The sequence below is a fragment of the Aotus nancymaae genome, unplaced genomic scaffold (assembly GCF_030222135.1).
Source record: "Aotus nancymaae isolate 86718 unplaced genomic scaffold, 86718_ANA_hifiasm-v0.15.2.pri h1tg000036l, whole genome shotgun sequence".
Classification (NCBI taxonomy): Eukaryota; Metazoa; Chordata; class Mammalia; order Primates; family Aotidae; genus Aotus; species Aotus nancymaae.
Window position 1 is genome coordinate 68,406,748 of NW_026988450.1, and position 22,879 is coordinate 68,429,626.

At 42.7% G+C, this 22,879-nt stretch overlaps 1 protein-coding gene across 1 annotated transcript in view; it reads left to right on the forward strand.

The window, feature by feature from the left end:
* DEPTOR (DEP domain containing MTOR interacting protein) overlaps positions 1-22,879 on the forward strand; it is a 181,657-nt gene that overhangs the window by 106,718 nt on the left and 52,060 nt on the right. The window contains exons 5-7 of the mRNA XM_064384547.1: positions 13,043-13,228; positions 17,700-17,834; positions 22,277-22,347. Of these exons, the coding sequence (XP_064240617.1) occupies positions 13,043-13,228; positions 17,700-17,834; positions 22,277-22,347 (392 nt within the window). The remainder of the gene's footprint in view (positions 1-13,042; positions 13,229-17,699; positions 17,835-22,276; positions 22,348-22,879) is intronic.

Genomic DNA, 22,879 nt, shown 5'->3' on the forward strand with positions numbered 1-22,879 from the left:
TCTTTGGGTATATACCCAGTAATGGCAAATGATATTTCTGGTTCTAGACCCTTGAGGAATTACCACCGTGTCTTTCACAATGGTCAAACTAATTTATGCTTCAACCAACAGTGTAAAAGCGTTCCTATTTCTTCACATCCTCTCCAGCTTCTGTTGTTTTCTGACTTTTTAATGATCGCCATTCTAACTGGTGTGAGATGGTATCTCATTATGGTTTTGATTTGCATTTCTCCAATGACCGGTGATGATGAGCGTTTTTTTCACGTTTGTTGGCCGCATAAATGTCTTCTTTTGAGAAGTATCTGTTCATATTCTTCACCCATGTTTTGATGGGGTTGTTTGTTTTTTTCTTGTAAATTTGTGTAAGTTCCTTGTAGATTCTGGATATTAGCCCTTTGTCAGATGGATAGATTGCAAAAATTTTCTCCCATTCTCTAGGTTGCCTGTCCACTCTGATGATAGTTTCTTTTGCTGTGCAGAAGCTCTTTAGTTTAATTAGATCCCATTTGTCAATTTTGGCTTTTGTTGCCATTGCTTTTGGTGTTTTAGTCATGAAGTCTTTGCCCATGCCTGTGTCCTGAATGGTATTGTCTAGGTTTTCTTCTAGGGTTTTTATGGTTTAAGTCTTTAATCCATCTTGAGCTAATTTTTGTATAAGGTGTAAGGAAGGGGTCCAGTTTCAGTTTTCTGCATATGGCTAGCCAGTTTTCCCAACACCATTTATTTTTTATTTATTTTACTTTTTTAGAAATGGGGTCTCCCTATGTTGCCCAGGCTGGAATGCAGTGACTATTCACAGGTGTGATCCCACTACTGATCAGCACGGGAGTTTTGACCTGCTCCGTTTCCGACCTGGGCTGGTTCACCCCTCCTCAGGCAACCTGGTGGTCCCCTGCTCCCAGGAGGTCACCATATTGATGCTGAACTTAGTGTGGACACCCGATCGGCATAGTGCACTACAGCCCAGAACTCCTAGACTCAAGCGATCCTCCAGCCTCAGCCTCCTGAGTAGCTGAGACTATAGGCACGCACCACCGCATCCAGCCCAACACCATTTATTAAACGGGAAATCCTTTCCCCATCGCTTGTTTTTGTCAGGTTTGTCAAAGATCAGATGGTTGTAGATGTGTGGCATTATTTCTGAGGCCCCTGTTCTATTCCATTGGTCTGTATGTCTGTTTTGGTACCAGTGCCATGCTGTTTTGGCTACTATAGCCTTGTAGCATAGTTTGAAGTCAGGTAGCATGATACCTTCAGCTTTATTCTTTTTGCTTAGGATTGTCTTGGCTATATGGGCTCTTTTTTGGTTCCATGTGAAATTTAAAGTAGTTTTTTCTAATTTGTGAAGAAAGTCAATGGTAGCTTGATAGGGATAGCATTAAATCTATAAATTACTTTGGGCAGTATGGCCATTTTCATGATATTGATTCTTCCTATCTATGAGCATGGAATGTTTTTCCATTTGTTTGTGTCCTCTCTTATTTCCTTGAGTAGTGGTTTGTAGTTCTCCTTGAAGAGGTCATTCACTTGTAATGACCCTTGTAAGTTGTATTCCTAGGTATTTTATTTTTTTGGAGCAATTGTGAATGGGAGTTCACTCATGATTTGGCTCTCTGTTTGTCTATTATCAGTGTATAGAAATGCTTGTGATTTTCACACATTGATTTTGTATACTGAGACTTTGCTGAAGTTGCTTATTAGCTTGAGGAGATTTTGGGCTGAGATGATGGGGTTTTCTAAATATACAACCATATCATCTGCAAACAGAGACAATTTGATTCCTCTTTTTCTATTTGAATACCCTTTATTTCTTTCTCTTGCCTGATTGCCCTGGCCAGAACTTCCAATACTATGTTGAATAGGAGTAGTGAGAGGGGCATCCTTGTCTGGTGCTGGCTTTCAAAGGGAATGCTTCCGGCTTTTGCCCATTCAGTATGGTATTGGCTCTGAGTTTGTCATAAATAGCTCTTATTATTTTGAGATACTTCCATCAATACCTAGTTTATTAGAGTTTTTAGCATGAAAGGGTGTTGAATTTTGTCAAAGGGCTTTTCTGCATCTGTTGACATAATTATGAGGATATTCCATTTGACAGACAATAATTTTGTTTTTAGGCTTCACTGCATTTACATTACCATATAGTCCCTGATAAACAAGATCATCTCTGAAAATTCTACCTTTTGTTCTGCTTGTTATCACAGTAGAGGTTCTCTCTAGTCTCTGGAATGTACCCAGCTATTATTTAACGATACCATCAGAAGAATAAAACATAGTTTTCCATTCACACCTTTACATTTCTGGCGGTAAGATGCAGAAGCTACAGCACTCATAAAATCACAGGGTCATATTTGATTTTCTTCTATCTTTACTAAAGTTACTTTGAATCCTTTTACCTCTTTTCCATCCTCTCATGTCCCTTCCATCAATTAAATGAGTGTAAGTGGGTTATAACTTTGTGAATGTAAAGTGTTTTGTTTTAGTAATATCAGTTAATAGGCCTTTATGCCCTACAATCAATTTCCTGCTTTTATATCCTCTTCTTAATGTTGTCAGAGCTAAGGAAGTAATTATTTTAGTCCTCTGACTCACTGTTGTTATTGCCTTCTGGAGAGTTTCGTATCCCAAGCAGCTAGCGCGGTCCTTAATGGAGTAGGCACTTAAAAACAATTGCTTAATGTTTTTGATTCAAGGACTTTTGCTGCTTTAGGAAATAGGGCTCCTTCAACTTCTGCTTCCATTTAGGGTGGCTTGGAACGGTAGAGATGGCCTTAAGTACAACTTGGATTTTATTTCCTTTTTTTTTTCTTAAAAAACAACAAAAAAAAAACCCAAAAACTTTTACTCTTGGTTTGGATGTATATGCAAAGGTTTGTTACATAAGTAAACACGTGTCACAGGGGGTTATTGTACATATTATTTCGTCACTCAGGTGATGCCCAGTACCCAATAGTCATCTTTTTTTTTTCTCCTCTCCCCCTCCCAACTTCCCCCGTCGTGTACACCCCGGCATCTGGTCTTTTTTTTTTTTTTTTTTTTTTCTGAAACAGAGTCTTGCTCTGTTGCCCAGGCTGGAGTGCAGTGGCGTGATCTCAGCTCACTGCAACCTCCGTCTCTCAGGTTCAAGTTATTCTTGTGCCTCAGCCTCCCGAGTAGCTGGGATTAAAGGGATGCACCACCGCCTCCAGATAATTTTTTTTGTATTTTTAATAGAGATGGGGTTTTGCTGTGTTTGCCAAGCTGGTCTCAAACTCCTGGCCTCAAGTGATCTGCCTGCCTCAGCCTCCCAAAGCAGTGAGATTACAGGCGTGAGCCACCACCACACCCGGCTGTTGTTTCCTTCTTTGCATTGATCAGTTCTTATTGTTTAGCTCCCACTTCTAAGTGAGAACATGCAGTGTTTGGTTTTCCATTCCTGCGTAAGTTTACTAAGGTTAATAGCCTCCAGTCGGATTTTCTTAAAAAAAAAAAAAAAAAAAAAAGCTTTAACTTTTCTATCGTAACTCGTTCTTAATTAAGGTTTTCCTACGAATGCATGATTAAAAAGCAGTTATGAATATTTCTTCAGTCTTGACCGTTTTTAAATTATGCAACATACTAAATAACATCAGATGCTTAGTTATGATCTAGCAGGACCAAGAGACAAAACACTGCAAATCTATCCCTAGATGTGTGAAAAAGGTTAAAACTCATGTCTTGCTGGCAGGGAAATCACAGCACTTTTGTATGCATAATTTACTCACCTTCTAGAAACACCAAGTCTGAGTAATAGTTCTACCATCCATTTATCTTTGCAGGCTATCAGTGATCTTGAGCTTGGTCTATCAGGGCTAGGTGACTTTTTTAGGAAAAGATACAGAGATTAGTAGTAGATAAGAAAATAAGAGGAATTGGATGACATTGAAAGAAAAAAGAAAAAAAGAAAGTAAGAGGAAAAGGAGTGAATAATCGGATAGAGTGCCATCCTTGGTGACCAGAAAAAACTGATCCTTCATGGATGCCCCACCCACCCTTGTGCACTTGGTGAAGTAGTGAGTCAGGCATCTAGTGAGGGTCTTATGTGTTTAAGGCAATCTTGATGACCTTTTTAACTTTGACAGTGGTTTGCAGTTAGCCCCATTTTACTGACCTTCTTCCTCAGTGTATGATAATCATCATCCTGATTCCTCTCTCTGTTTAAGTCTGTTTTTAGTCTACTAAGTTGTTTATGTGACCCTAAGTCCAAGGCCACCTTTTAAAAATTTTTGATGATGGGCCTTCCAGGGAACAGTTGATGTCTGCAGATTTCCTGTGTGCTATTATCATAGTGCTGGATTCAGTTCACATGGTTTATGGTGCTTGTTGTGTTATCTCATTTATGAGCAAACATTTCAAGGATGAATGGAAGTATGTGACCTTCCTCCATCCAACAAGATAAGTAGACTAAATTTTTTTTTTTTTTTTTATGAGATAGGGTCTCACTCTATGACCAGGCTGGAGTGTAGTGGCATGATCTTGGCTCATCGCAACCTCTGCTTCCTGGGTTCAAGCAATTCTCATGCCTCAGCCTCCCAAGTAGCTGAAATTACAGGTACACGCCACCATGCCTGGATAATTTTTGTATTTTTAGCAGAGACGGAATTTCACTGTGATGGCCAGGCTGGGCTCGAACTCCTGACCTCAGGTGATCCACTCACTTCAGCCTCCCAAAGTGCTAAGATTACAGGCATGAGCTACCACACTTGGCTGAAATATTTTTATATTCAGTAGAACTTGTAGAATTCAAGATGATATGTTTTTATATTTATTATTGGACTACATGCATAAGTGGAATGGAAGCCAATCTCCTCCCTTTCAAGTAATCAGCTTCTATTATTTCTTTGTCTGCTAAAATCATTCCAATAATATATAAGGGAGGAAAATGTAGTCACATTATCCACAAAAACTAGAATACGCCTGTACCGTGTCACTTTATTATTTTGGTAAACTACATGACATTTCCCTCATGATTTCTGCAGTTAAGCAGAACAGTATGTAGGGATCTGTTTTTCTTTCACCAAATAGTGAATTGAGTGCCTCTAGAGTCCCAGCTTTCCTAAACGATGAGATCCTCTTGTAAATATATGGCTCTAGCTTTCTGGCTACATCTGCTTTTCTTCATAGTTTAAATCCCATTTAATATGAAGCCAAACCAAGCCCCTAGAGAATTCCACCAAAGCAAAAGGGAAGGAAAAAAAAGAAACGCAAAAGGGAAGGCTTGAAAAGTCCTAGAAATTATAAATTGGATGAGTACCAAATTGTCAGTTTTCAATTACAACTGCTGGTTAAGATCACAATTGGAATATTAGATGTTGAATGTAGATATTGAACACTGCTTCTTTGAATCTTTGTCCTGTTTACAGATAAATAGTCCCGAAGAGCAAAGAATGAAATTTATCAAATGGTGTATATTACATTTACTGTAATACGAAGGTCCTGTATATTCCTGGGATCTGAGAAATGTAGAATTGGAACAAATTTAAGACTTTCAGGCACAAACTCTTCCCCATGCTTTTTCCTTCCTTCTCTTTATTTTTTTTTGCAAATCATGGATTATTTTTTTCTGTGTTTAACGGAAAGTAAGTTGTTTACATAGCAAGGATTTTTATATTCAGTATGGAGAATTACATGTTAATGTGTAGGAAAAAATCAGGCTGAGGCCAGGCATAGTGACTCACACCTGTAAACCTAGCACTTTGGGAGGCCGAGGCAGGTGGATCACCTGAGGTCAGGAGTTTGAGACCAGCCTGGCCAACATGGTAAAACCCCATCTCTACTAAAAATACAAAAATTAGTGGGGCATGGTGGTGGATGCCTGTAATCCCAGCTACTAGAGAGGCTGAGGCAGGAGAATTTCTTGAACCCAAGAGGTGAAGGTTGCAATGAGCCGAGATTGCACCATTGCACTCCAGCCTGGGCAACAGAGCAAAAACTCCATCTCAAAAAAAAAAAAAAAAGAAGAAGAGGAAAAGAAAAAATCAGTCTGGGCACAGTGGCTCATGCCTGTAATCCTGGCTACTTGGGAGACAGAGGCAGGACAGTCACTTGTACCTGGGAGGCGAAAGTTGCAGTGAGCCAAGATCACATCACTCTGGGTGACAGAGCAGGACTCTGTCTCAAAAAAGAAAAAAAAAAGTGTAGAAAAATATCTACTTTTCTCTGGAATATAAACTCTATGTCATTTTAGCTGTTGTTAATTCTTGAGCCTCTACTTACATAATTTTAACACTATAAAAATGACCTTTGACTTTCATAATCTAGTTACTTCCCAAACCTTGTGTCTCAATGCACTGCTTTCTTTCTTGCTTTCAGTCAACTTCTCAAGTTTGAATATCTTCCAGTGGTGCACTCACTAAACTTTCGTTGGATATCTGGTGATGATTTCATATGTTTTTCATAGGTGAAAAGGTAATGCAACTGCTTAGAGAAGGGCAATGTGTTCCTTAAAGAAAGTTAGGCTGGATGTGGTGGCTTACGCCTGTAATCCCAGCACTTTGAGAGGCTGAGGTGGGCAGATCATGAGGTCAGCAGTTCGAGACCAGCCTGGGCAACATAGTAATACCCCGTCTCTACTAAAAATACAAAAAATTAGCCAGGCATGGTGATGCACACCTTTAGTCTCAGCTACTTTGGAGGCTGAGGCAGGAGAATTGTTTGAACTCAGCTGGCAGAGGTTGCAGTGAGCCAAGATCATGCGACTGCACTCAAGCCTGGGTGACAGAGCGAGACTCTGTGTCAAAAAAGAAGAAAAGAAGAAGAAGAAAAAAAAGAAGAATTATAATTTGAGAATAAGTGGTAAATTTTAAAAAAGAGAAAGAAAGGCAGAAAAGAGAGGAAATGAGTTCTGCATAGGAACTTAAATGAACAAAGCCTGAAGTCAATCTTTAGAAATCTAAAATGAAGAATTTTTACAATACTACATACCAGATGCCATGCCACATCTCTTATATAAATTATCTCATTTTTTTCTTTCCATAAAATGTTGTAAAAAATTGAATGAGTTGTTCAAATATTCAGATAGTAAATGTGGTAGAGCTAGGCTTGAAACTGAAGATATCTGACTTGTGCTTTTCATTGCCTAATAGATTTTTGAAAAGTAGGCCCGGCTCGGTGGCTCACACCTGTAATTCCAGCGCTTTGGGCGGCCGAGGCAAGTGGATCACCTGAGGTCAGGAGGTCGAGACCAGCCTGCCCAACATTGTGAATCCCTGTCTGTACCAAAATTACAAAAATTAACCGGGCATGGTGGTGCATGCCTGTAATCCCAGCTACTCAGGGGACTGAGGCAGGAGAATCGCTTGAACTCAGGAGGCGGAGGTTGCAGTGAGCCAAGATGGAGCCACTGCACTCCAGCCTGGGCAATAGAGTGAGGCTCCTTCTTCTCAAGAAAAAAAAAAAAAAATTTCTAAACGTTATTCAGCATAAGGACTGTCAATAAAGTTCCAACTTAATTGTTTGTTCTTGTGTGAAATGATGTCTCTTTTAGCAGGCTTTGGTATTGGTGAGCATGAAGAGATGAGCAGATGAAGGTGTTATATTTCAATCACAATGTTATGATCAGTAGCTGGGATGGAATATGATAGTAGGTGCTCAGTTTGTCAAACAAATAAATGGATGTCATGTGTGGTTTATTGATGCCATAATATGATGGTCCACCTGCACTCCTTTAGCTTTTGAAGCTGTGATTATATATGTTAAAACTAAAACTTTACTCAACACCAAGCAAATGTATGAAACTCGACGTTTATATCATTAAACTTTTAATGAGAGACTGACAAAGGCAAAATATTAATAACTTATTGGCAGCAATGCAAATGATGCATACAATTATCACTTTTGTATGCTGAGAGGAGAACTGGACTCCACCTGTGCCAGCCACACAGCTGGGCGAATAAACACGCAGCAACCTTTGTTTCAGGGAGGGTGGCTGCTCCTGAGACACTCAGATCCAAATCCATCCTTGAAAACTGAAGTGGGACATTAAATATAATATCCCGTAAAACTGAATTCTCCTAGGCCAAATGGCAGCATATCATCAACAGATGATGATAACAGTAAAAAACAACAGTGGTTGTAAAATAACAAAGGTATAATTTATTGAGTGCTTACAATGTATTTGGCATTATGCTGAACACTCAAGTGGACTGTCTCATCTGGTCCTCATGTTACCCGATTTCATCATGTTTGAGGTCACCTATTCTACTGGGGAGAGAATGTGATGAGGAAGGACTATTTAAAGTTAACCTTTGTATTTGATCTTAGATAGTAAGTTTGCCCTGTAGGTTATAGGTGGAATAGAGGTGGGAGGTATAAGACAGAGACTGGCTGTAAATTAAACACTGGGTCAGTAATTAAAGCTGGAGGAGATACATAATTAGGTCAGCAGTCAAATTTCTGCTTGATTTAATAATACTTTTAAAGTACTTTGAAGTCTGTTATAGATTTTTTTTTTTTTTTTGGATTTAGAATGCTTTTCTGGAATTATTTATACAGAGCCAATATTTTATGTAACTCACTGTACCAAAAGTAGATGTTAACAACTGTATACAGAGCTATATATTTGCAGGTCATAATTTTAAGATACTGTTGCCAAAGCCAACTTGAGGATTTGAAAAAAATCACAATAAACTCAGAAGGTTGCCAGAATAAATAACTTACCTACAAAATGTTATTATAGCATTATTGAGTATAGTGATGTAGTAAATTTATGCAAAAGTTTGACCCTCCACAAGAGAGCCGCATTTGTAGCTATCATATCAAAGTGTGATTGGCTTAGTTTTTGGTCCAGGTTGCATTAGGTGAGCCTCTTCTGAATCCAAGAATGGTTTGTTTATTTATGATTTATTTTATATTTTGTTTTTTGAGACAGAGTCTCCCCATGTTGCCCCAGCTGGTCTTGAATGTCTGGCCTCAAGCAATCCTCCCATCTCAGCCTCCCAAAGTGCAGGGATTACATGCATGAGCATTCATTGATGACTGATTGGTTGATTGAGACAGGATCTCACTCTATTGCCCAGGCTGGAGTGCAGTGGTGTGATCACGGCTCACTGTGGCCTCAATCTTCTGGGATCAAGAGATCCTCCTACCTCAGACTCCTGAGTAGCTGGGATTATAGGCATGTACCACCATGCCTGGTTAATATTTTAATTTCATTTTATTTTTAGAGACAGAATATGTTGCCCAGACTGGTCTTGAACTCCTTGCCTCATGCTATCCTTCCACCTTGACCTTCCAATGTGCTGGCATTACAGGTGTGAGCCACCACACCTGTACAGATTATTTATTAAGAGCATGTAGAAATACCACTGAATTAACTGTATTTGTCTTTGAGGCCAACATTATTCATTTGGCCAAAGTGAATATCACCATTTAAAAATTGTGGAGGCTGGGTGCAGAGGCCGAGGCGGGTGGATCATGAGGTCAAGAGATCGAGACCATCCTGGCCAACATGGCGAAACCCCATCTCTACTAAAAATACAAAAATTAGTCAGGTGTTTGGCACACGCCTGTAGTCCCAGCTACTTGGGAGACTGAGGCAGAAGAATTGCTTGAACCCGAGAAGCAGAGGTTGCAGTGAGCTGAGACTGCGCCACTGTGCTCCAGCCTGGCAACAGAGCAAGACTCTGTCTCAAAAAAAAAACAAAAAAAAAAAACCCTGTGGAATACTCATATTAATTATTAGATTAAATGTTGGTACTGGTGCTCTCATAGTAGGGACCCACATTGTGAGACTTGATATTTACATGACCAGAAGAATTGTTCATTAACATATGTGGAAAATAAATACAGTTACAACCCTAGATTGCATTTGTTGATGTTGACCTAGAGAGACTGTGATGCTGTTTAAAATAGCAAAAGAGACTGTTGGACCAGTTAGCATGATTGATAAAGGCATTAATATGATTCTTAATGGGTTATTATTATCTAGATTATTTTCCTAGTGGTTTATAACATTGTGAATTTTACAGTTCAAAAAAAAGTTGCCAAGACTTAATTTTTTGTTTAACTTCTGTTTTTACCATGTTTTCCTAAAACATTGGGCAAGGAGAGCACCTGGGATGTAGTCAGCCTAACTCGATACGTGGTAGTTGAATACATGGACGGATAATCAAACAACAAAAACGTAGTGAAGGTATAATTTCAGGATAAAGGAAAGCCTTTAAATGGAACATATTTAGTTTTAGGAAAAACTAAATCCATTGTCTTTAATGTTTCAATTTCCCCATGCCCCAGCAAACCCTTTGTGACCTGCTATGAGCCCACAGATTGGTTTTGGGGGAACTGCTGCGCAGACTGGCAGCTAACTAGTTCAAAGGCAGCTCTCCTCTGTACACACTCCTCATCCCTCTGGCTGTTCTCTCTGGATGATTCACTTCCAGCTATTTCCTGAGCACCCACTCTGAGCCAAACAAATAGCCTCACCAACATGGTGAAACCCCATCTCTACTAAAAATGTAAAAGTTAGCCGGGCGTGGTAGCGCATGCCTGCAATCCCAGCTACTCAGGAGGCTGAGGCAGGAGAATCACTTGAACCTAGGAGGTGGAGGTTGCAGTAAGCTGAGATTGCACCACTGCACTCCAACCTGGGCGACAGAGCAAGACTCCATCTCAAAAATAATAATAAATAAATAAATAAATAAAAATTTAAAAAAGAAAAAAAGAAAAACAAATAGCAATCTAGGATTCAAGAATGACAGAATTAAGGCACAATCTGTGCCCTCAAGCAGAGTGATTTAGTTTGGGGAGAAATATGCTCCCTCCTCCCCCCATAAAAACATTATGCTACAATACAGTAAATATCAAGAAAAACTACCTATCACCAAGCACATGGGTGACAGAAGGAAAGTAAACTCTATGATGGGAGTGAGGGTTGGAGAGGATGACATTTTACCATAACTTTATTTTCTAACCCCCTGCAACCTATGATTTGTATGACTGTAAGCATGCAGCCCATATTACTTTGGCCTCAAAAACTGTAGCTATGTGACCTTGAGCAAGTTACTCAACCAACTTAAGTCTCATTCTTGCATTATAAAATGAAGATTTCTTTTGGCTGGAACCATCTTCCAGTCATTTGCCAAAATTATGAACACAAGAGAAAGAGGTGCCAGTGAGGCACCCGATATATGTTCTCTAGGCCTTTTAGAAAACATTGAGTAGGCTGGGCCCAGTGGCTCACACCTGTAACCTCAGCACTTTGGGAGGCTGAGGTGGGCGGATCGCTTGAGGCCAGGAGTTCAAGACCAGCCTGGCCAATGTGGCAAAACTCCATCTTTATTAAAAATACAAAAATTAGCTGGGCGTGATGGTGCACATCTGTAATCCCAGCTATGTGGGAGACTGAGATGGGAGGATCGCTTGAGCCTGGGAGGCGGAGGTTGCAGTGAGCCAAGATCATGCCACTGCACTCCAGCTTGGGTGACAGAGTGAGACCCCATACCAAAAAAGAAAAGAAAACATGGAGTTGTTCTTTGGCTGCATACATGTGAATCTATAAGAAAGGCAGAAAAATAAAATGAAGCTGATAGCAGTATCTACCTTACAGAGTGATTGTGGGGACAGTATTATAATAACACTTGTGAAGGCTTAATACAGTGGTATATAGTAAGTGAATTACTATTATCATTATTATGGCTAAACTTGAGCAGAATGGGACACAGGTGGCACTCTTTTTTTGTTTTGAGTTTTTGTTTTGTTTTGTTTTGTTTTTTTGAGACAGAGTCTCATTCTGTCGCCTAGGCTGGAGTTCAGTGGTGTGATCTCGGTCTCACTGCAACCTCTGCCTCCTGGGTTCGAGCAGTTCTTGTGCCTCAGCCTCTTGAGTAGCTGAGATTACAGGCATGTGCTACCACATCTGGCTAATTTTAGTATATTTAGTAGAGACAGGGTTTCACCATGCTGGCCAGGCTGGTCTCAAACTTCTGACCTCAGGTGAGCCACCTGCCTTGGCCTCCCAAAGTGCTGGGATTACAGGTGTGAGCCACTGAGCCTGGCCCTAGAGATGTCACTCTTAATGTCTGATGGTAGGGGAGGTTGTGAGAGTGGGGGGACAAGGAATATGACAACCCAAATGAAAAATGGCCAAGGATCTAGATAGGATCTTTCTCCAAAGAATGAATATAATTGGATAATAAGCATACGAAAACATGGTCAACATCGTTAGCCATTCGAGAAATGCACATCAAAACCACAATAAGATATCACTTCACACCCTCTAGGATAAGGTGTTGTAATATTAGTGAAAAGACCGACAGTGGCAAGTATTGGTTGGGATTTGGAGAACTTGGAACCTCTTTCCTGGTGGTAGGATTGTAAACTGGAGCAACCACTTTGGGGAACAGTCTGTCAGGTTCTCAAATGCCCAAATATTAGAGTGACCATATAATCCTGCCATTGCACTCCTAGCTATATGCTGAAGAGAAATGAAAATGTAGGTCTACACAAAAACTTGTCCAAGCTACTCACGAGGCTGAGGCAGGAGAATCACTTGGACCCGGGAGGCGGAGGTTACAATGAGCCAAGATTGCACCACTGCACTCCAGCCTGGGTGACAGAGTGAGACTCCGTCTCAAAAAACAAACAAGCAAACAAATTGAGATGTGTTGCTATGGGACAAGCTCTCTGCTGGGCTCTGGGGACACGGGAATAAGTGAAGCCATGATCACTGCCCCAAAGACCTTAGAGTTTAGAGGGAAAGACAGAGAAGGGGGCAGACAATGAGGGTACAGTGTTATTGGTACTTTGCTGGAAGCAACACAGGAGTCAGGAGAACACTAGGAAGAATAGAACTCAGATTGGGAGCAAGGTCAGGCAAAGCTCCCCAGAAGAATTGGTTAGCAGATTTTTAAAGTGCATGCCACGTGGAAAGAACTTGAGACTGTGGGTGGATAGACGGCAGCTCATGTGGCATCTGTGGAGCAGAAGTCTTTCTGGAGAGTGTTATCCCTGTTGCCTGGAGTCCTTTGGCTGTAGCACTCAGTGGCCAGGATGCCAGGTAGTCCTCACTGGCTGTCTTTTTTCTCCTCAGTGTCCAACAAGCACCCATTTGTGGACAGCAATCTTCTCTACCAGTTCAGAATGAACTTCCGGCGGAGGCGAAGACTGATGGAGCTGCTCAATGAGAAGTCCCCCTCCTCCCAGGAAACTCATGACAGTCCCTTCTGCCTGAGGAAGCAGAGCCATGACAATCGGAAATCTACCAGCTTTATGTCAGGTATGCCATCCCAGGGTTTATTGGAGCTCACGTGTTTGTCTTTTGAGAAATAATAGAGCCATGACTCACCTTTGTGAAACTCTGTCTCTATCACAGAGTAGAATTTTTACTTATTCATAACCAAGAAGTATGAAAAAAAATTCCAAAACCCTAAGTTTTTCTTGGGCCACCAACGTAGATGCCAGGATTCTGTTTTAGAAAACTATGTACATGAATTATTGAAGACCTCTCAGGCTCTCACTCATAGCTTATTTACTTTTCATTTACAAACCATTCTTGCCTGGCATGGTGGCATAAACCTGTAATCTCAGCTACTTGGGAGGCTGAGGCAGGAGGATCACGTGATGCCAGGAGTTTGAGACTAGGCTGGGCCATATAGCAAGACTTCATAAGTCCAAAAAATTTAAAAATAAATATAATACAAGTGGTTTTTACATATCATTTAATTATTCAGTTTTGTAAATCACAACTTTGAAAAGCTATCTATTTTAAAGATGAATGAGATTGTTTCTGTGGGCATTGACACCAGTAACAACAAAAAAGTGCCTGGTTATCCACCCGTTATCGGGGTGATAGAGAACAAAGAAGAGCAATGAAAAGCTGATACAAGTCTCACAAAGTATAGCAGCCAGTGGTGTTACACTTTAAGCAGACAGTCTCAGCTGTGCGGTTAGCCCTGATGGAAACGATGGTGATTGGATGTAAGGGTGATCTGGCTGTGACAACTGTCACTTCATTGATCGTCAGGGCTGATTCAGCCGATCTGGCTGGCTGGGAGGGTGTAAAAGGAAAAGAAAAATGTAATTAATTAATTAATTTATTTATTTATTGAGATGGAATTTCCCTCTTGTTGCCCGGGCTGGAGTGCAATGGTGCAATCTCGGCTCTTGGCAACCTCCGCCTCCTAGGTACAAGCGATTCTCCTGCCTCAGCCTCCTGGATAGCTGGGATTACAGGCATCTGCGACCACACCCAGCTAATTTTATATTTTTAGTAGAGATGGGGTTTCTCCATGTTGGTCAGGCTGGTCTCGAGCTCCCAACCTCAAGTGATCTGCCTGCCTCAGCCTCCCAAAGCGCTGAGATTACAGGCATGATCCACCGCGCCTGGCCACAGCTATATATGTATTGAGGCTGAATGTGGTGGTTCATGCCTATAATCCCAGCACTTTGGAAGGCCAAGGCAGGAGGATCACCTGAGGTCAAGAGTTTGAGACCAGCCTGCCCAACAAGGTGAAACCTTGTCTCTACTAAAAATACAAAAATTAGCCAGATGTGGTGGCAGGTGCCTGTAATCTCAGCTACTCAGGAGGCTGAGGCAGGAGAATCAGCTGAACCCAGGAGGCAGAGTTACAGTGAGCCAAGATCTCACCACTGCACTCCAGCCTGGGTGACAGAGTGAGACTCTGTCTCAAAACAAAACAAAATAAAACAAAACAACTATATGTATTGAGACATTTCTGTGCCCCAGGCCCTGAGCCAAGCTTGATTATATGAATTTTCTCATTTAATTCTTACTGTAACCCCAAGAGAAAGGACCTTTCTTACCCCTATCTTACAGGTAAAGAGACTAAGGCACAGAGCAATTGAGTGGCTTACGCAAGGTTAGGAAGTGGTGGGCAGGGCTCAGTCTACCAGCTGTAGCTAACACCAGTTTAGTTCCTACTAGTTTTGTTTTACTCCAATGTTTCTAATATGCTGCCACCTCCCCAACCCCACACACCCCAGGTTCCTCAGACACAGCCAGCTGGAGGAGAGAAAGAAGCATGAGCTTCTGTGGAAAAAGAAAGGCTGGCTGAGGGTCAGGAGCCTAATCCAGTGCTCCCAGGCCAACCTGCTCAGGCCTAGAGGACACCCCAGATGTATGTCTCCTTAACTTTGCAAACTTCTGCAGAGTAATTTTACTTTCTCACAAGGAAGGGCTTGCCTGTTTCTTGAGTGGGCCCAATAGACCTGAACAAGTGATAAGGATGAGTAGAAGGATATCGTAACCATGGTAACCTGTATTAGTCCATTCTCTAAATGCTATAAAGGAATACCTGAGATCGAGTAATTTATTAGGTTGGTGCAAAAGTAATCGTGGTTTTTGCCATGAAAAGTAATGACAAAATGGCAAAAAGTAATGGGGCACAGAAATGTCATATGGTTGTAAGTGGTCTCATTATCACCTCCTATTCAGTCCACCAGCTTTAGCTAACATCAGTTTAGCTCCCATGAAGCTATGTACCCAAGCTTTGCTCAGTACCTGGGGCACAGGAATTAATTTAATTTTATTTTATTTTATTATTTTTCTTGAGATGAAATTTCACTCTTTTTGCCCAGGCTAGAGTGCAATGGTGTGATCTTGGCTCACCGCAACCTCCGCCTGCTCGGTTCAAGCAATCCCAGGAGGTGTCTCAGCCTCCCGAGTAGCTGGGATTACAGGCACGTGCCACCACGCCTGGCTAGTTTTTGTATTATTAATAGAGACAGAGTTTCTCCGTGTTGGTCAGGCTGGTCTCAAACTCCTAACCTCAAGTGATCCGCCCACTTCAGCCTCCAAAGTGCTGGGAATACAGGCGTGAGCCACCAGGCCTGGCCAGAAATCAATTTTAATGGCAAAAACCGTGATGATTTTTGCACCAACCTAATATAAAGAAAATTAGTTTAATTGGTTCATGGTTCTGTAGGCAATACAGGAAGGATGGTGGCATCTGCTTTTAGGGAGACCTCAGGAAGCTTCCAATCATGGTGGAAGGTGAAGGGGAGCAGGAGTGGCAGGGATTGGGGGTGGAGGTGCCACATACTTTGAAATAATCAGATCTCACAAGAACTCACTATCATGAGGACAGTGTAATGTGGATAGCACTAAACCATTCATGAGAATCCACCCCCATGATCCAATCACCTTCTACCAGGCCCCACTTCCAACATTGGGGATTACCTTTCCACATGAGATTTAGGTGAGGACGTATATTCACACCATATCATGACAGTAAACACCAGCATTTATTTTGTGCTTCCCATGTGCCAGACTCCCTATGGTTTCTTTCATTCAGTCATATACCTTCCCCTTGCTGAGAGCCAGCCTACTCCAGGACAGAGAACCAAATCAGAAAATTAAAGACACTGCCTCACATACATGCTCAAAGACTGAATGTGTGCACTAAACTGGTTTTTTTCCCCCAAGACAGAGTCTTGCTCTGTCACTCAGGCTGGAGTGCAGTGGCTCAGTCTTGGCTCACTGCAATCTCTGCCTCCTGGATTCAAGCAATTCTCCTGCCTCAGCCTCCCAAGTAGCTGAGATTATAGGTACTTGCCACCATGCCTGGCTAATTTTTGTATTTTTAGTAGAGTCAGGGTTTCACCATGTTGGCCAGGTTGGTCTCGAACTCCTGACCTCGTAATCTGCCCACCTCTGCCTCCCAAAGCACTGGGATTACAGGCATAAGCCACTGGGCTCGGCCCGATTAATGGTTTTTTTTGAAATCAGAAGGCATTTATTATACTCTTGATTCATCCCATGTAGCTAACACGTCATTAACGTCCCAGCAGGGACTGCTCAACATGGATGTGGTAGTCCTTGAAATAGTATCATCCTTTCTCAAACATGATTGCACCAATCCTGTAAGACAGCATTGTTCTCTCTTTACAATCAGGGAGATAGAGGCTCAGAGAGCTTCCCTGAGGTTACTCAAGTTGTGCTGTAAATGACAGAGGTGAACAGGCACAGTGGCTCACGCTTATAATCCTAGTTCTTTGGGAGGCTGAGGCAGGTGGATCACCTGAGACCAGGAATTCGAGACCAGCCTGGCCAACAAAAACAATCTCTATTAAAAGTACAAAAATTGGCCGGGCGCAGTGGCTCACGCCTGTAATCCCAGCACTTTGGGAGGCCGAGGCGGGTGGATCACGAGGTCAAGAGATCGAGACCATCCTGGTCAACATGGTGAAACCCCGTCTCTACTAAAAAATACAAAAAAAATTAGCTGGGCATGGTGGCGCATGCCTGTAATCCCAGCTACTCAGGAGGCTGAGGCAGGAGAATTGCCTGAACCCAGGAGGCGGAGGTTGCGGTGAGCCGAGATCGCCATTGCACTCCAGCCTGGGTAACAAGAGCGAAACTCCGTCTCAAAAAAAAAAAAAAAAAAAAAGTACAAAAATTAGCCAAGTGTAGTGTCAGGCGCCTATGGTCCCAGCTACTCGGGAGGCTGAGGCAGGAGAATCGCATGAACCTGGGAGGCAGAGGTTGCAGTGAGCCCAGATTGCGTCACTGCACTCCAGTCTGTGCAAGAGGGTGAGACTCCATCTCAAAAAAACAAAATAATTTAATGTAAAGTAAGTGGCAGAGCTGCAACTCAAGTGCTTGCTTTTCTGCCACTAAGACCAGCATGCTTTTTCCTGGCCTCCTTGGACCTTGTAGTTGAAAGCCTATGTGCTCTAGAGAGCCGAGACCGCCCCGTTGGTGACTATGTGTGTTCTCTGGTACACAGTGAGCCCCAGCAAGGAGATCAAGATCGTGTCTGCAGTGAGGAGGAGCAGCATGAGCAGCTGCGGCAGCAGCGGGTACTTCAGCAGCAGCCCCACCCTCAGCAGCAGCCCCCCTGTGCTCTGCAACCCCAAGTCCGGTGAGTGCCCGAAAGGTGGCCCCGCTCCTGACTAGGACTGTGGGGACTTGGGCAAGTCCCTGGGAAGCGGAATCTAAGATAGAGGGAGACTAGTAAGTGGACTCTAAGAAGTTAGAGCATGCTTGGGCCGGGCGCGGTGGCTCATGCCTGTAATCCCAGCAGTTTGGGAGGCTGAGGCGGGCGGATCACAAGGTCAAGAGATTGAGACCATCCTGGCCAACATGGTGAAACCCTGTCCTACTAAAAATACAAAAAAATTAGCTGAGTGTGGTGGCGCGCGCCTGTAGTCCCAGCTACTAGGGAGGCTGAGGCAGGAGAATTGCCTAAACCCGTGAGGCGGAGGTTGCAGTGAGCTGAGGTCACGCCACTGCACTCCAGCCTGGCGCCTGGTGACGGAGTGAGACTCTGTCTCAAAACAAACAAACAAACAAACAAACAAACAAAAAACAAACAAACAAAGAAGTTAGAGCGTGCTCTTGGGGTCCACACGAGTTGAATGGAAGGGAAGGAAGAATTGGGCTGAAGGAGAAATTGGGTTGTAGCCCAGTCTCCATGAAGACTATCATTGACCCAGTGGGACTTCTGGAACTGGGATGGCCCTTTCAAGTTGCCTGGAGTTGTGTTGAGGGGGCTGGGCCTTTGGATCCACATGTTGACCAGTTATTAGGTATCGGTGGCCCCTGGGAGGAGGCCATGACCTTGGGCAAAGCAGCTGTCTTCAGAGGGATGGTCCCCAAGACAGCTGAGGGCTGTCTTCATTAGCACTCCCAGAGCTGGGAAGAGTCCCTGAGCCCTGAAGGCGGTTTCGGGCAGTGTGTGACGGTGTTCACTACAGCAGGAGAAATAGCACTTCCCCAGAATGCAGCAGATGCAAAGATCTGTTGTGGCCCAACACCCTTAAGGAAGACGCCTGGATCTGTGTCAAACCATCCCTGGAATTGACCCTGGGTGCCCTGTAGTTTCAAAATCTCCTCATCAACCTCCATGGCCTTTATATTACAGGAAAAATATCTAGGCACAAAGATTGTTGGTGAACATGTACTTAGAAACAATCCTTCCTCCACCCAGTCAGTTCATCAACCCCCCAGGAACTGGTAATCATTGAAACTGCCCATTCTCACCATCCCTTACCGACCTTGTGTCCTCACTGCTCTCCTTGCCAGGATAAGGATGTGTGGTCCATCCCTACAGTAACCACAGAAAACACTCTCAAACCTATTTGTTTAGTGCACTGCCCACCCCCAGTTAAGTTTGTCACCTTCGAGGAAGAGGCTCTGTTCCTTTTGTTCAGATTGTTTCCTCACCATCAGATCTTGGGGGTACAAAGATGGCAGGTCATCACCCCCAACTCAATGAATACACTACCTCTTTGGAGAAAAAAATATTTCATGTTAGTAAGAATAAGGACTAATTGATGCTGCTCAAAAGGCTTTGAGAAAAAACTCTGTCATCTAATGCTGTTATCTAGGAAGGTGGTTATTTTTCCTGATCTAACTTTTTTCTTTTTTTGCTGCCTTCTGGAGAGTTAGCATCAGGAATAAAGTTGTAACCTGTAAGTGAATGAAGAAACTTGCTTCTACACTGTCCTGGCTGAACAGTCGTTGAGTATTGGGTTTTTCAATCACTGGAGCTTGCTGATTAAGTAGAATGAAAAAGGAGAACTGAATTCTTAGAAATGGGATATTTGAAGCCCTCCTAGAAATCTGACAGGCATCCTCAAAGTTCAAAGCAAAAGATCTCAGTTTCAAAAAAGGGTCAGTGGTGCCATCACCATTTTACATGTTTTTGATTGCGTGTGATAGAATATGAAAAAAGTGTTAATTACTGAAATTAGCAATAAAATCCACGTTCCCTGAGGTAGGTTAGTACTGTTTCCTCTTTCTCTTTGCCTCTGGGTCAAAGGGGAGAGTTTGCTGTTATGCAGGCAGAAGAGAAAGGTCTTGTTTCCTTTCTTGGATTTCTAAGAATAAGAGCTGTCAGGACTGAGTTGTGGTTTGTAAATCCCACTTCTTACCCATGGTTTGACAAGCTTCTCTCTCAAGAGGGTTCCCAAGACCCATGAGCTCATCTGTGATTTTTTTATTCTCAAGCAGATGATCAGGACTTCACAGTGAGGCATTTAAAAATTATCTCTCAGGAGGTTGGAAAAAAAAAGAATTTTAAAAAAATTAATTATCCTAAATATACCAGGATATGTTTTTTTAGTACTATATATAAATGCCCTAAGCCAGACACACACACAAAAAAAAACAGTTCTAAAGATATTGCTGTAATCAGTATCATTGTAATAAGCAAATAAGCTTCCAAGGATATGAAAAGAGACCATCCTGGCCAACGTGATGAAACTCCGTCTCTACTAAAAATACAAAAATTAGCTGGGCATGGTGGCGTGCACCTGTAGTTTGAGCTACTCTGGAGGCTGAGGCAAGAGAATCACTTGAATCCAGGAAGCAGAGGTTGCAGCAAACTGAGATCATGCCACTGCACTCCAGAGCAAGACTCCGTCTCAAAAAAAGAAAAGAGAATGTATTCCCTGGGCCTCAACCTTTCTTTTTTCAATAAAATAAAGAGGAGAAGTGCATTAAAAGTAATGGTTAGCACCTCTGCCAAATAGTACAGTGTGATTCCTGTATCCAAATTCATAAGCCCCCGGGGGGTTTATGGGGAGTGGGAAGAGTAATTTGACAGGGAATAAAAAGATTTTGGTCCTAAAATATTGAACAGTTTTCTTACCTCCCATCCATCTACTGAGAGAGTCTATTTCCATTTTGATATTTGACCTACTCTCTCTTGTTTGGCGAACATACTTTTTCCCTTTTATGAGATTTCTGAAAGCAAAGGTGATAAGATCAGCAACCTGTCACCTCAACAAGAAGCACTGGATTGCCTTTCACTGAGAGGGTGTTTGTCAGGCCAGAAGGCCGAGTACGTAACCAGAGGGCAAGGCCCAGCTGCCTGGCGGGTCATCAGGCCTCGCCCCATGCTGCCTTTCCTTGTCTGCCGTGCCCTTGTTCCAGGACTGCACCTGACCTCTGACTGCCACTAGCAAAGGGGATCGGAGGATGACACTTCAGCAGGTTAGGTCCCTTGGCTGAGGCCTTTTCTGTTTCTTTGTGGCACTTCAAGTTCATGACGTCTACAGAGCTGGATTAAAATGGTCCCTGTTCCCCAATCCCCTGGCTACTTGAGGAAGATACGGCAGCGCCTCTCCAATTCTTAGTGAGAACAGGATGGATGCGGAGGTTCATCGTCAGTGAATTTTAGGCAGCCGTAAGTCAGGAATTGGCTGCTGTCTGCCATCTTGGTAGGCGCAGCAGTGAGCTGATGTGAAGAGATGTCTTAGGAGGACTGCATGCCACTATCTTCCTGAGCTTCTAGATCCTTTCTTTTGTTTGCAGGACAGCGTGGCACAGGAGCGAGTGTGGCACAGTAGCTGAGAGTGTGGGCACTGGCGTCTAACGCTGAGTTTCATTCCTCTTCTGCCACACTCATTAGCTCTGGTACCTTGGACACAATCAATTTAACTTTTCTGAGGTGGTTTTTGCAGTTATAAAATGGGGTAACAATGATCCTAACTCATTCATTCTTGTAAAGATTAAGTGAGTTAATATATTCACAGCACTTTGCATGGTGCCTCTCTAGCACATGTTGAGTACTCAGAAAAGGTCACTAGCATTATTACATAGGGCAGAAAGCAGTGTGTACAGGCGATCCTAGGTGTTAAGAAGGAAATGAATGAAGCTTTAGTGTGTGGGATGGGTACAGGACGTTGGACGAAGAGGATCTTAACTTTGACATATGTAGATTTGTATCAGGAGTTAAAAGAAAGAAATGTGAGAATCAGAAGACATACCATTTTTCCTTATTGAAACAATTCAGGCTGGGTGTGGTGGCTCATGCTTGTAATCCCAGCACTTTGGGAGGCTGAGGCGGGCAGATCGCCTAAGATCACGAGTTCGAGACCAGCCTGACCAACATGGTGAAACCTTGTCTCTACTAAAAATACAAAAATTAGCTAAGTGTGGTGGTGTGTGCCTGTAATCCCAGCTACTCAGGAGTGTGAGGCAGGAGAATTGCTTGAACCCAGGAGGCAGAGGTTGCAGTGAGCTGAGATTGCGTCATTGCACTCCAGCCTGGGCAACAAGAGCAAAACTCTGTCTCAAGAAAAAAAAAATTGACCTTCCCCTTTATCCTCCATCCCTGGCATGCTTGTTTTTCTTTCCTTTCTTTTTTTTTCCTTAGCTTTGTAAGGTAGGTTTAGGGTTATTTATGTTTGCCGCTATTTTCTATCTCCACTCAGCTATTAATACAAACTGTGAAGCAGGGATTTTTGCCACATTTTCTCACTGATGGTCACCTACGAGATATCAATGAATACCTGCTGAATGCGTGGATGGAGAACTTGGAAGTGCTTATTCCTTGACATTGTGTTTATCTCATAGTGCTAAAGAGACCCGTCACGTCTGAGGAACTCCTTACTCCCGGGGCTCCGTATGCAAGGAAGACATTCACGGTAGGCTGATGCTCTGGCTTTTTTCTCCCATTTTTCTGCACCGTGTCCATGTATCAATGGGTAGCTTATAGACTGAAATGAAAATAACTTTTCTAATTTTCTTTTTGATTTTAGCATAATTATGATAATAGGCTTTCTTGACCTTAAGGCACTAAAATACATTAGGACTTCACATGCCTTGTTATTAATATAGCATTTAAAATGTTTTTGATGTGTTCTTTTTTAAAGAAAAGATTTTGGGCTGGGCGCAGTGGCTCACACCTATAATCCCAGCACTTTGGGAGGCTGAGGCAGGCGGATCACCTGAGGTCAGGAGTTCAAGATCAGCCTGACCAATTTGATGAAACCCCATCTCTACAAAAAATGCAAAGAAATTAGCCAGGCCTGGTGGTGGCATGCACCTGTAATCCCAGCTACTCGGGAGGCTGAGACAGGAGAATGGCTTGAACCTTGGAGGCAGAGGTCGCAGTGAGCAGAGATAGCGCCATTGCACTTCTGCCTGGGCAATAAGAGCGAAACTTCATCAAAGAAA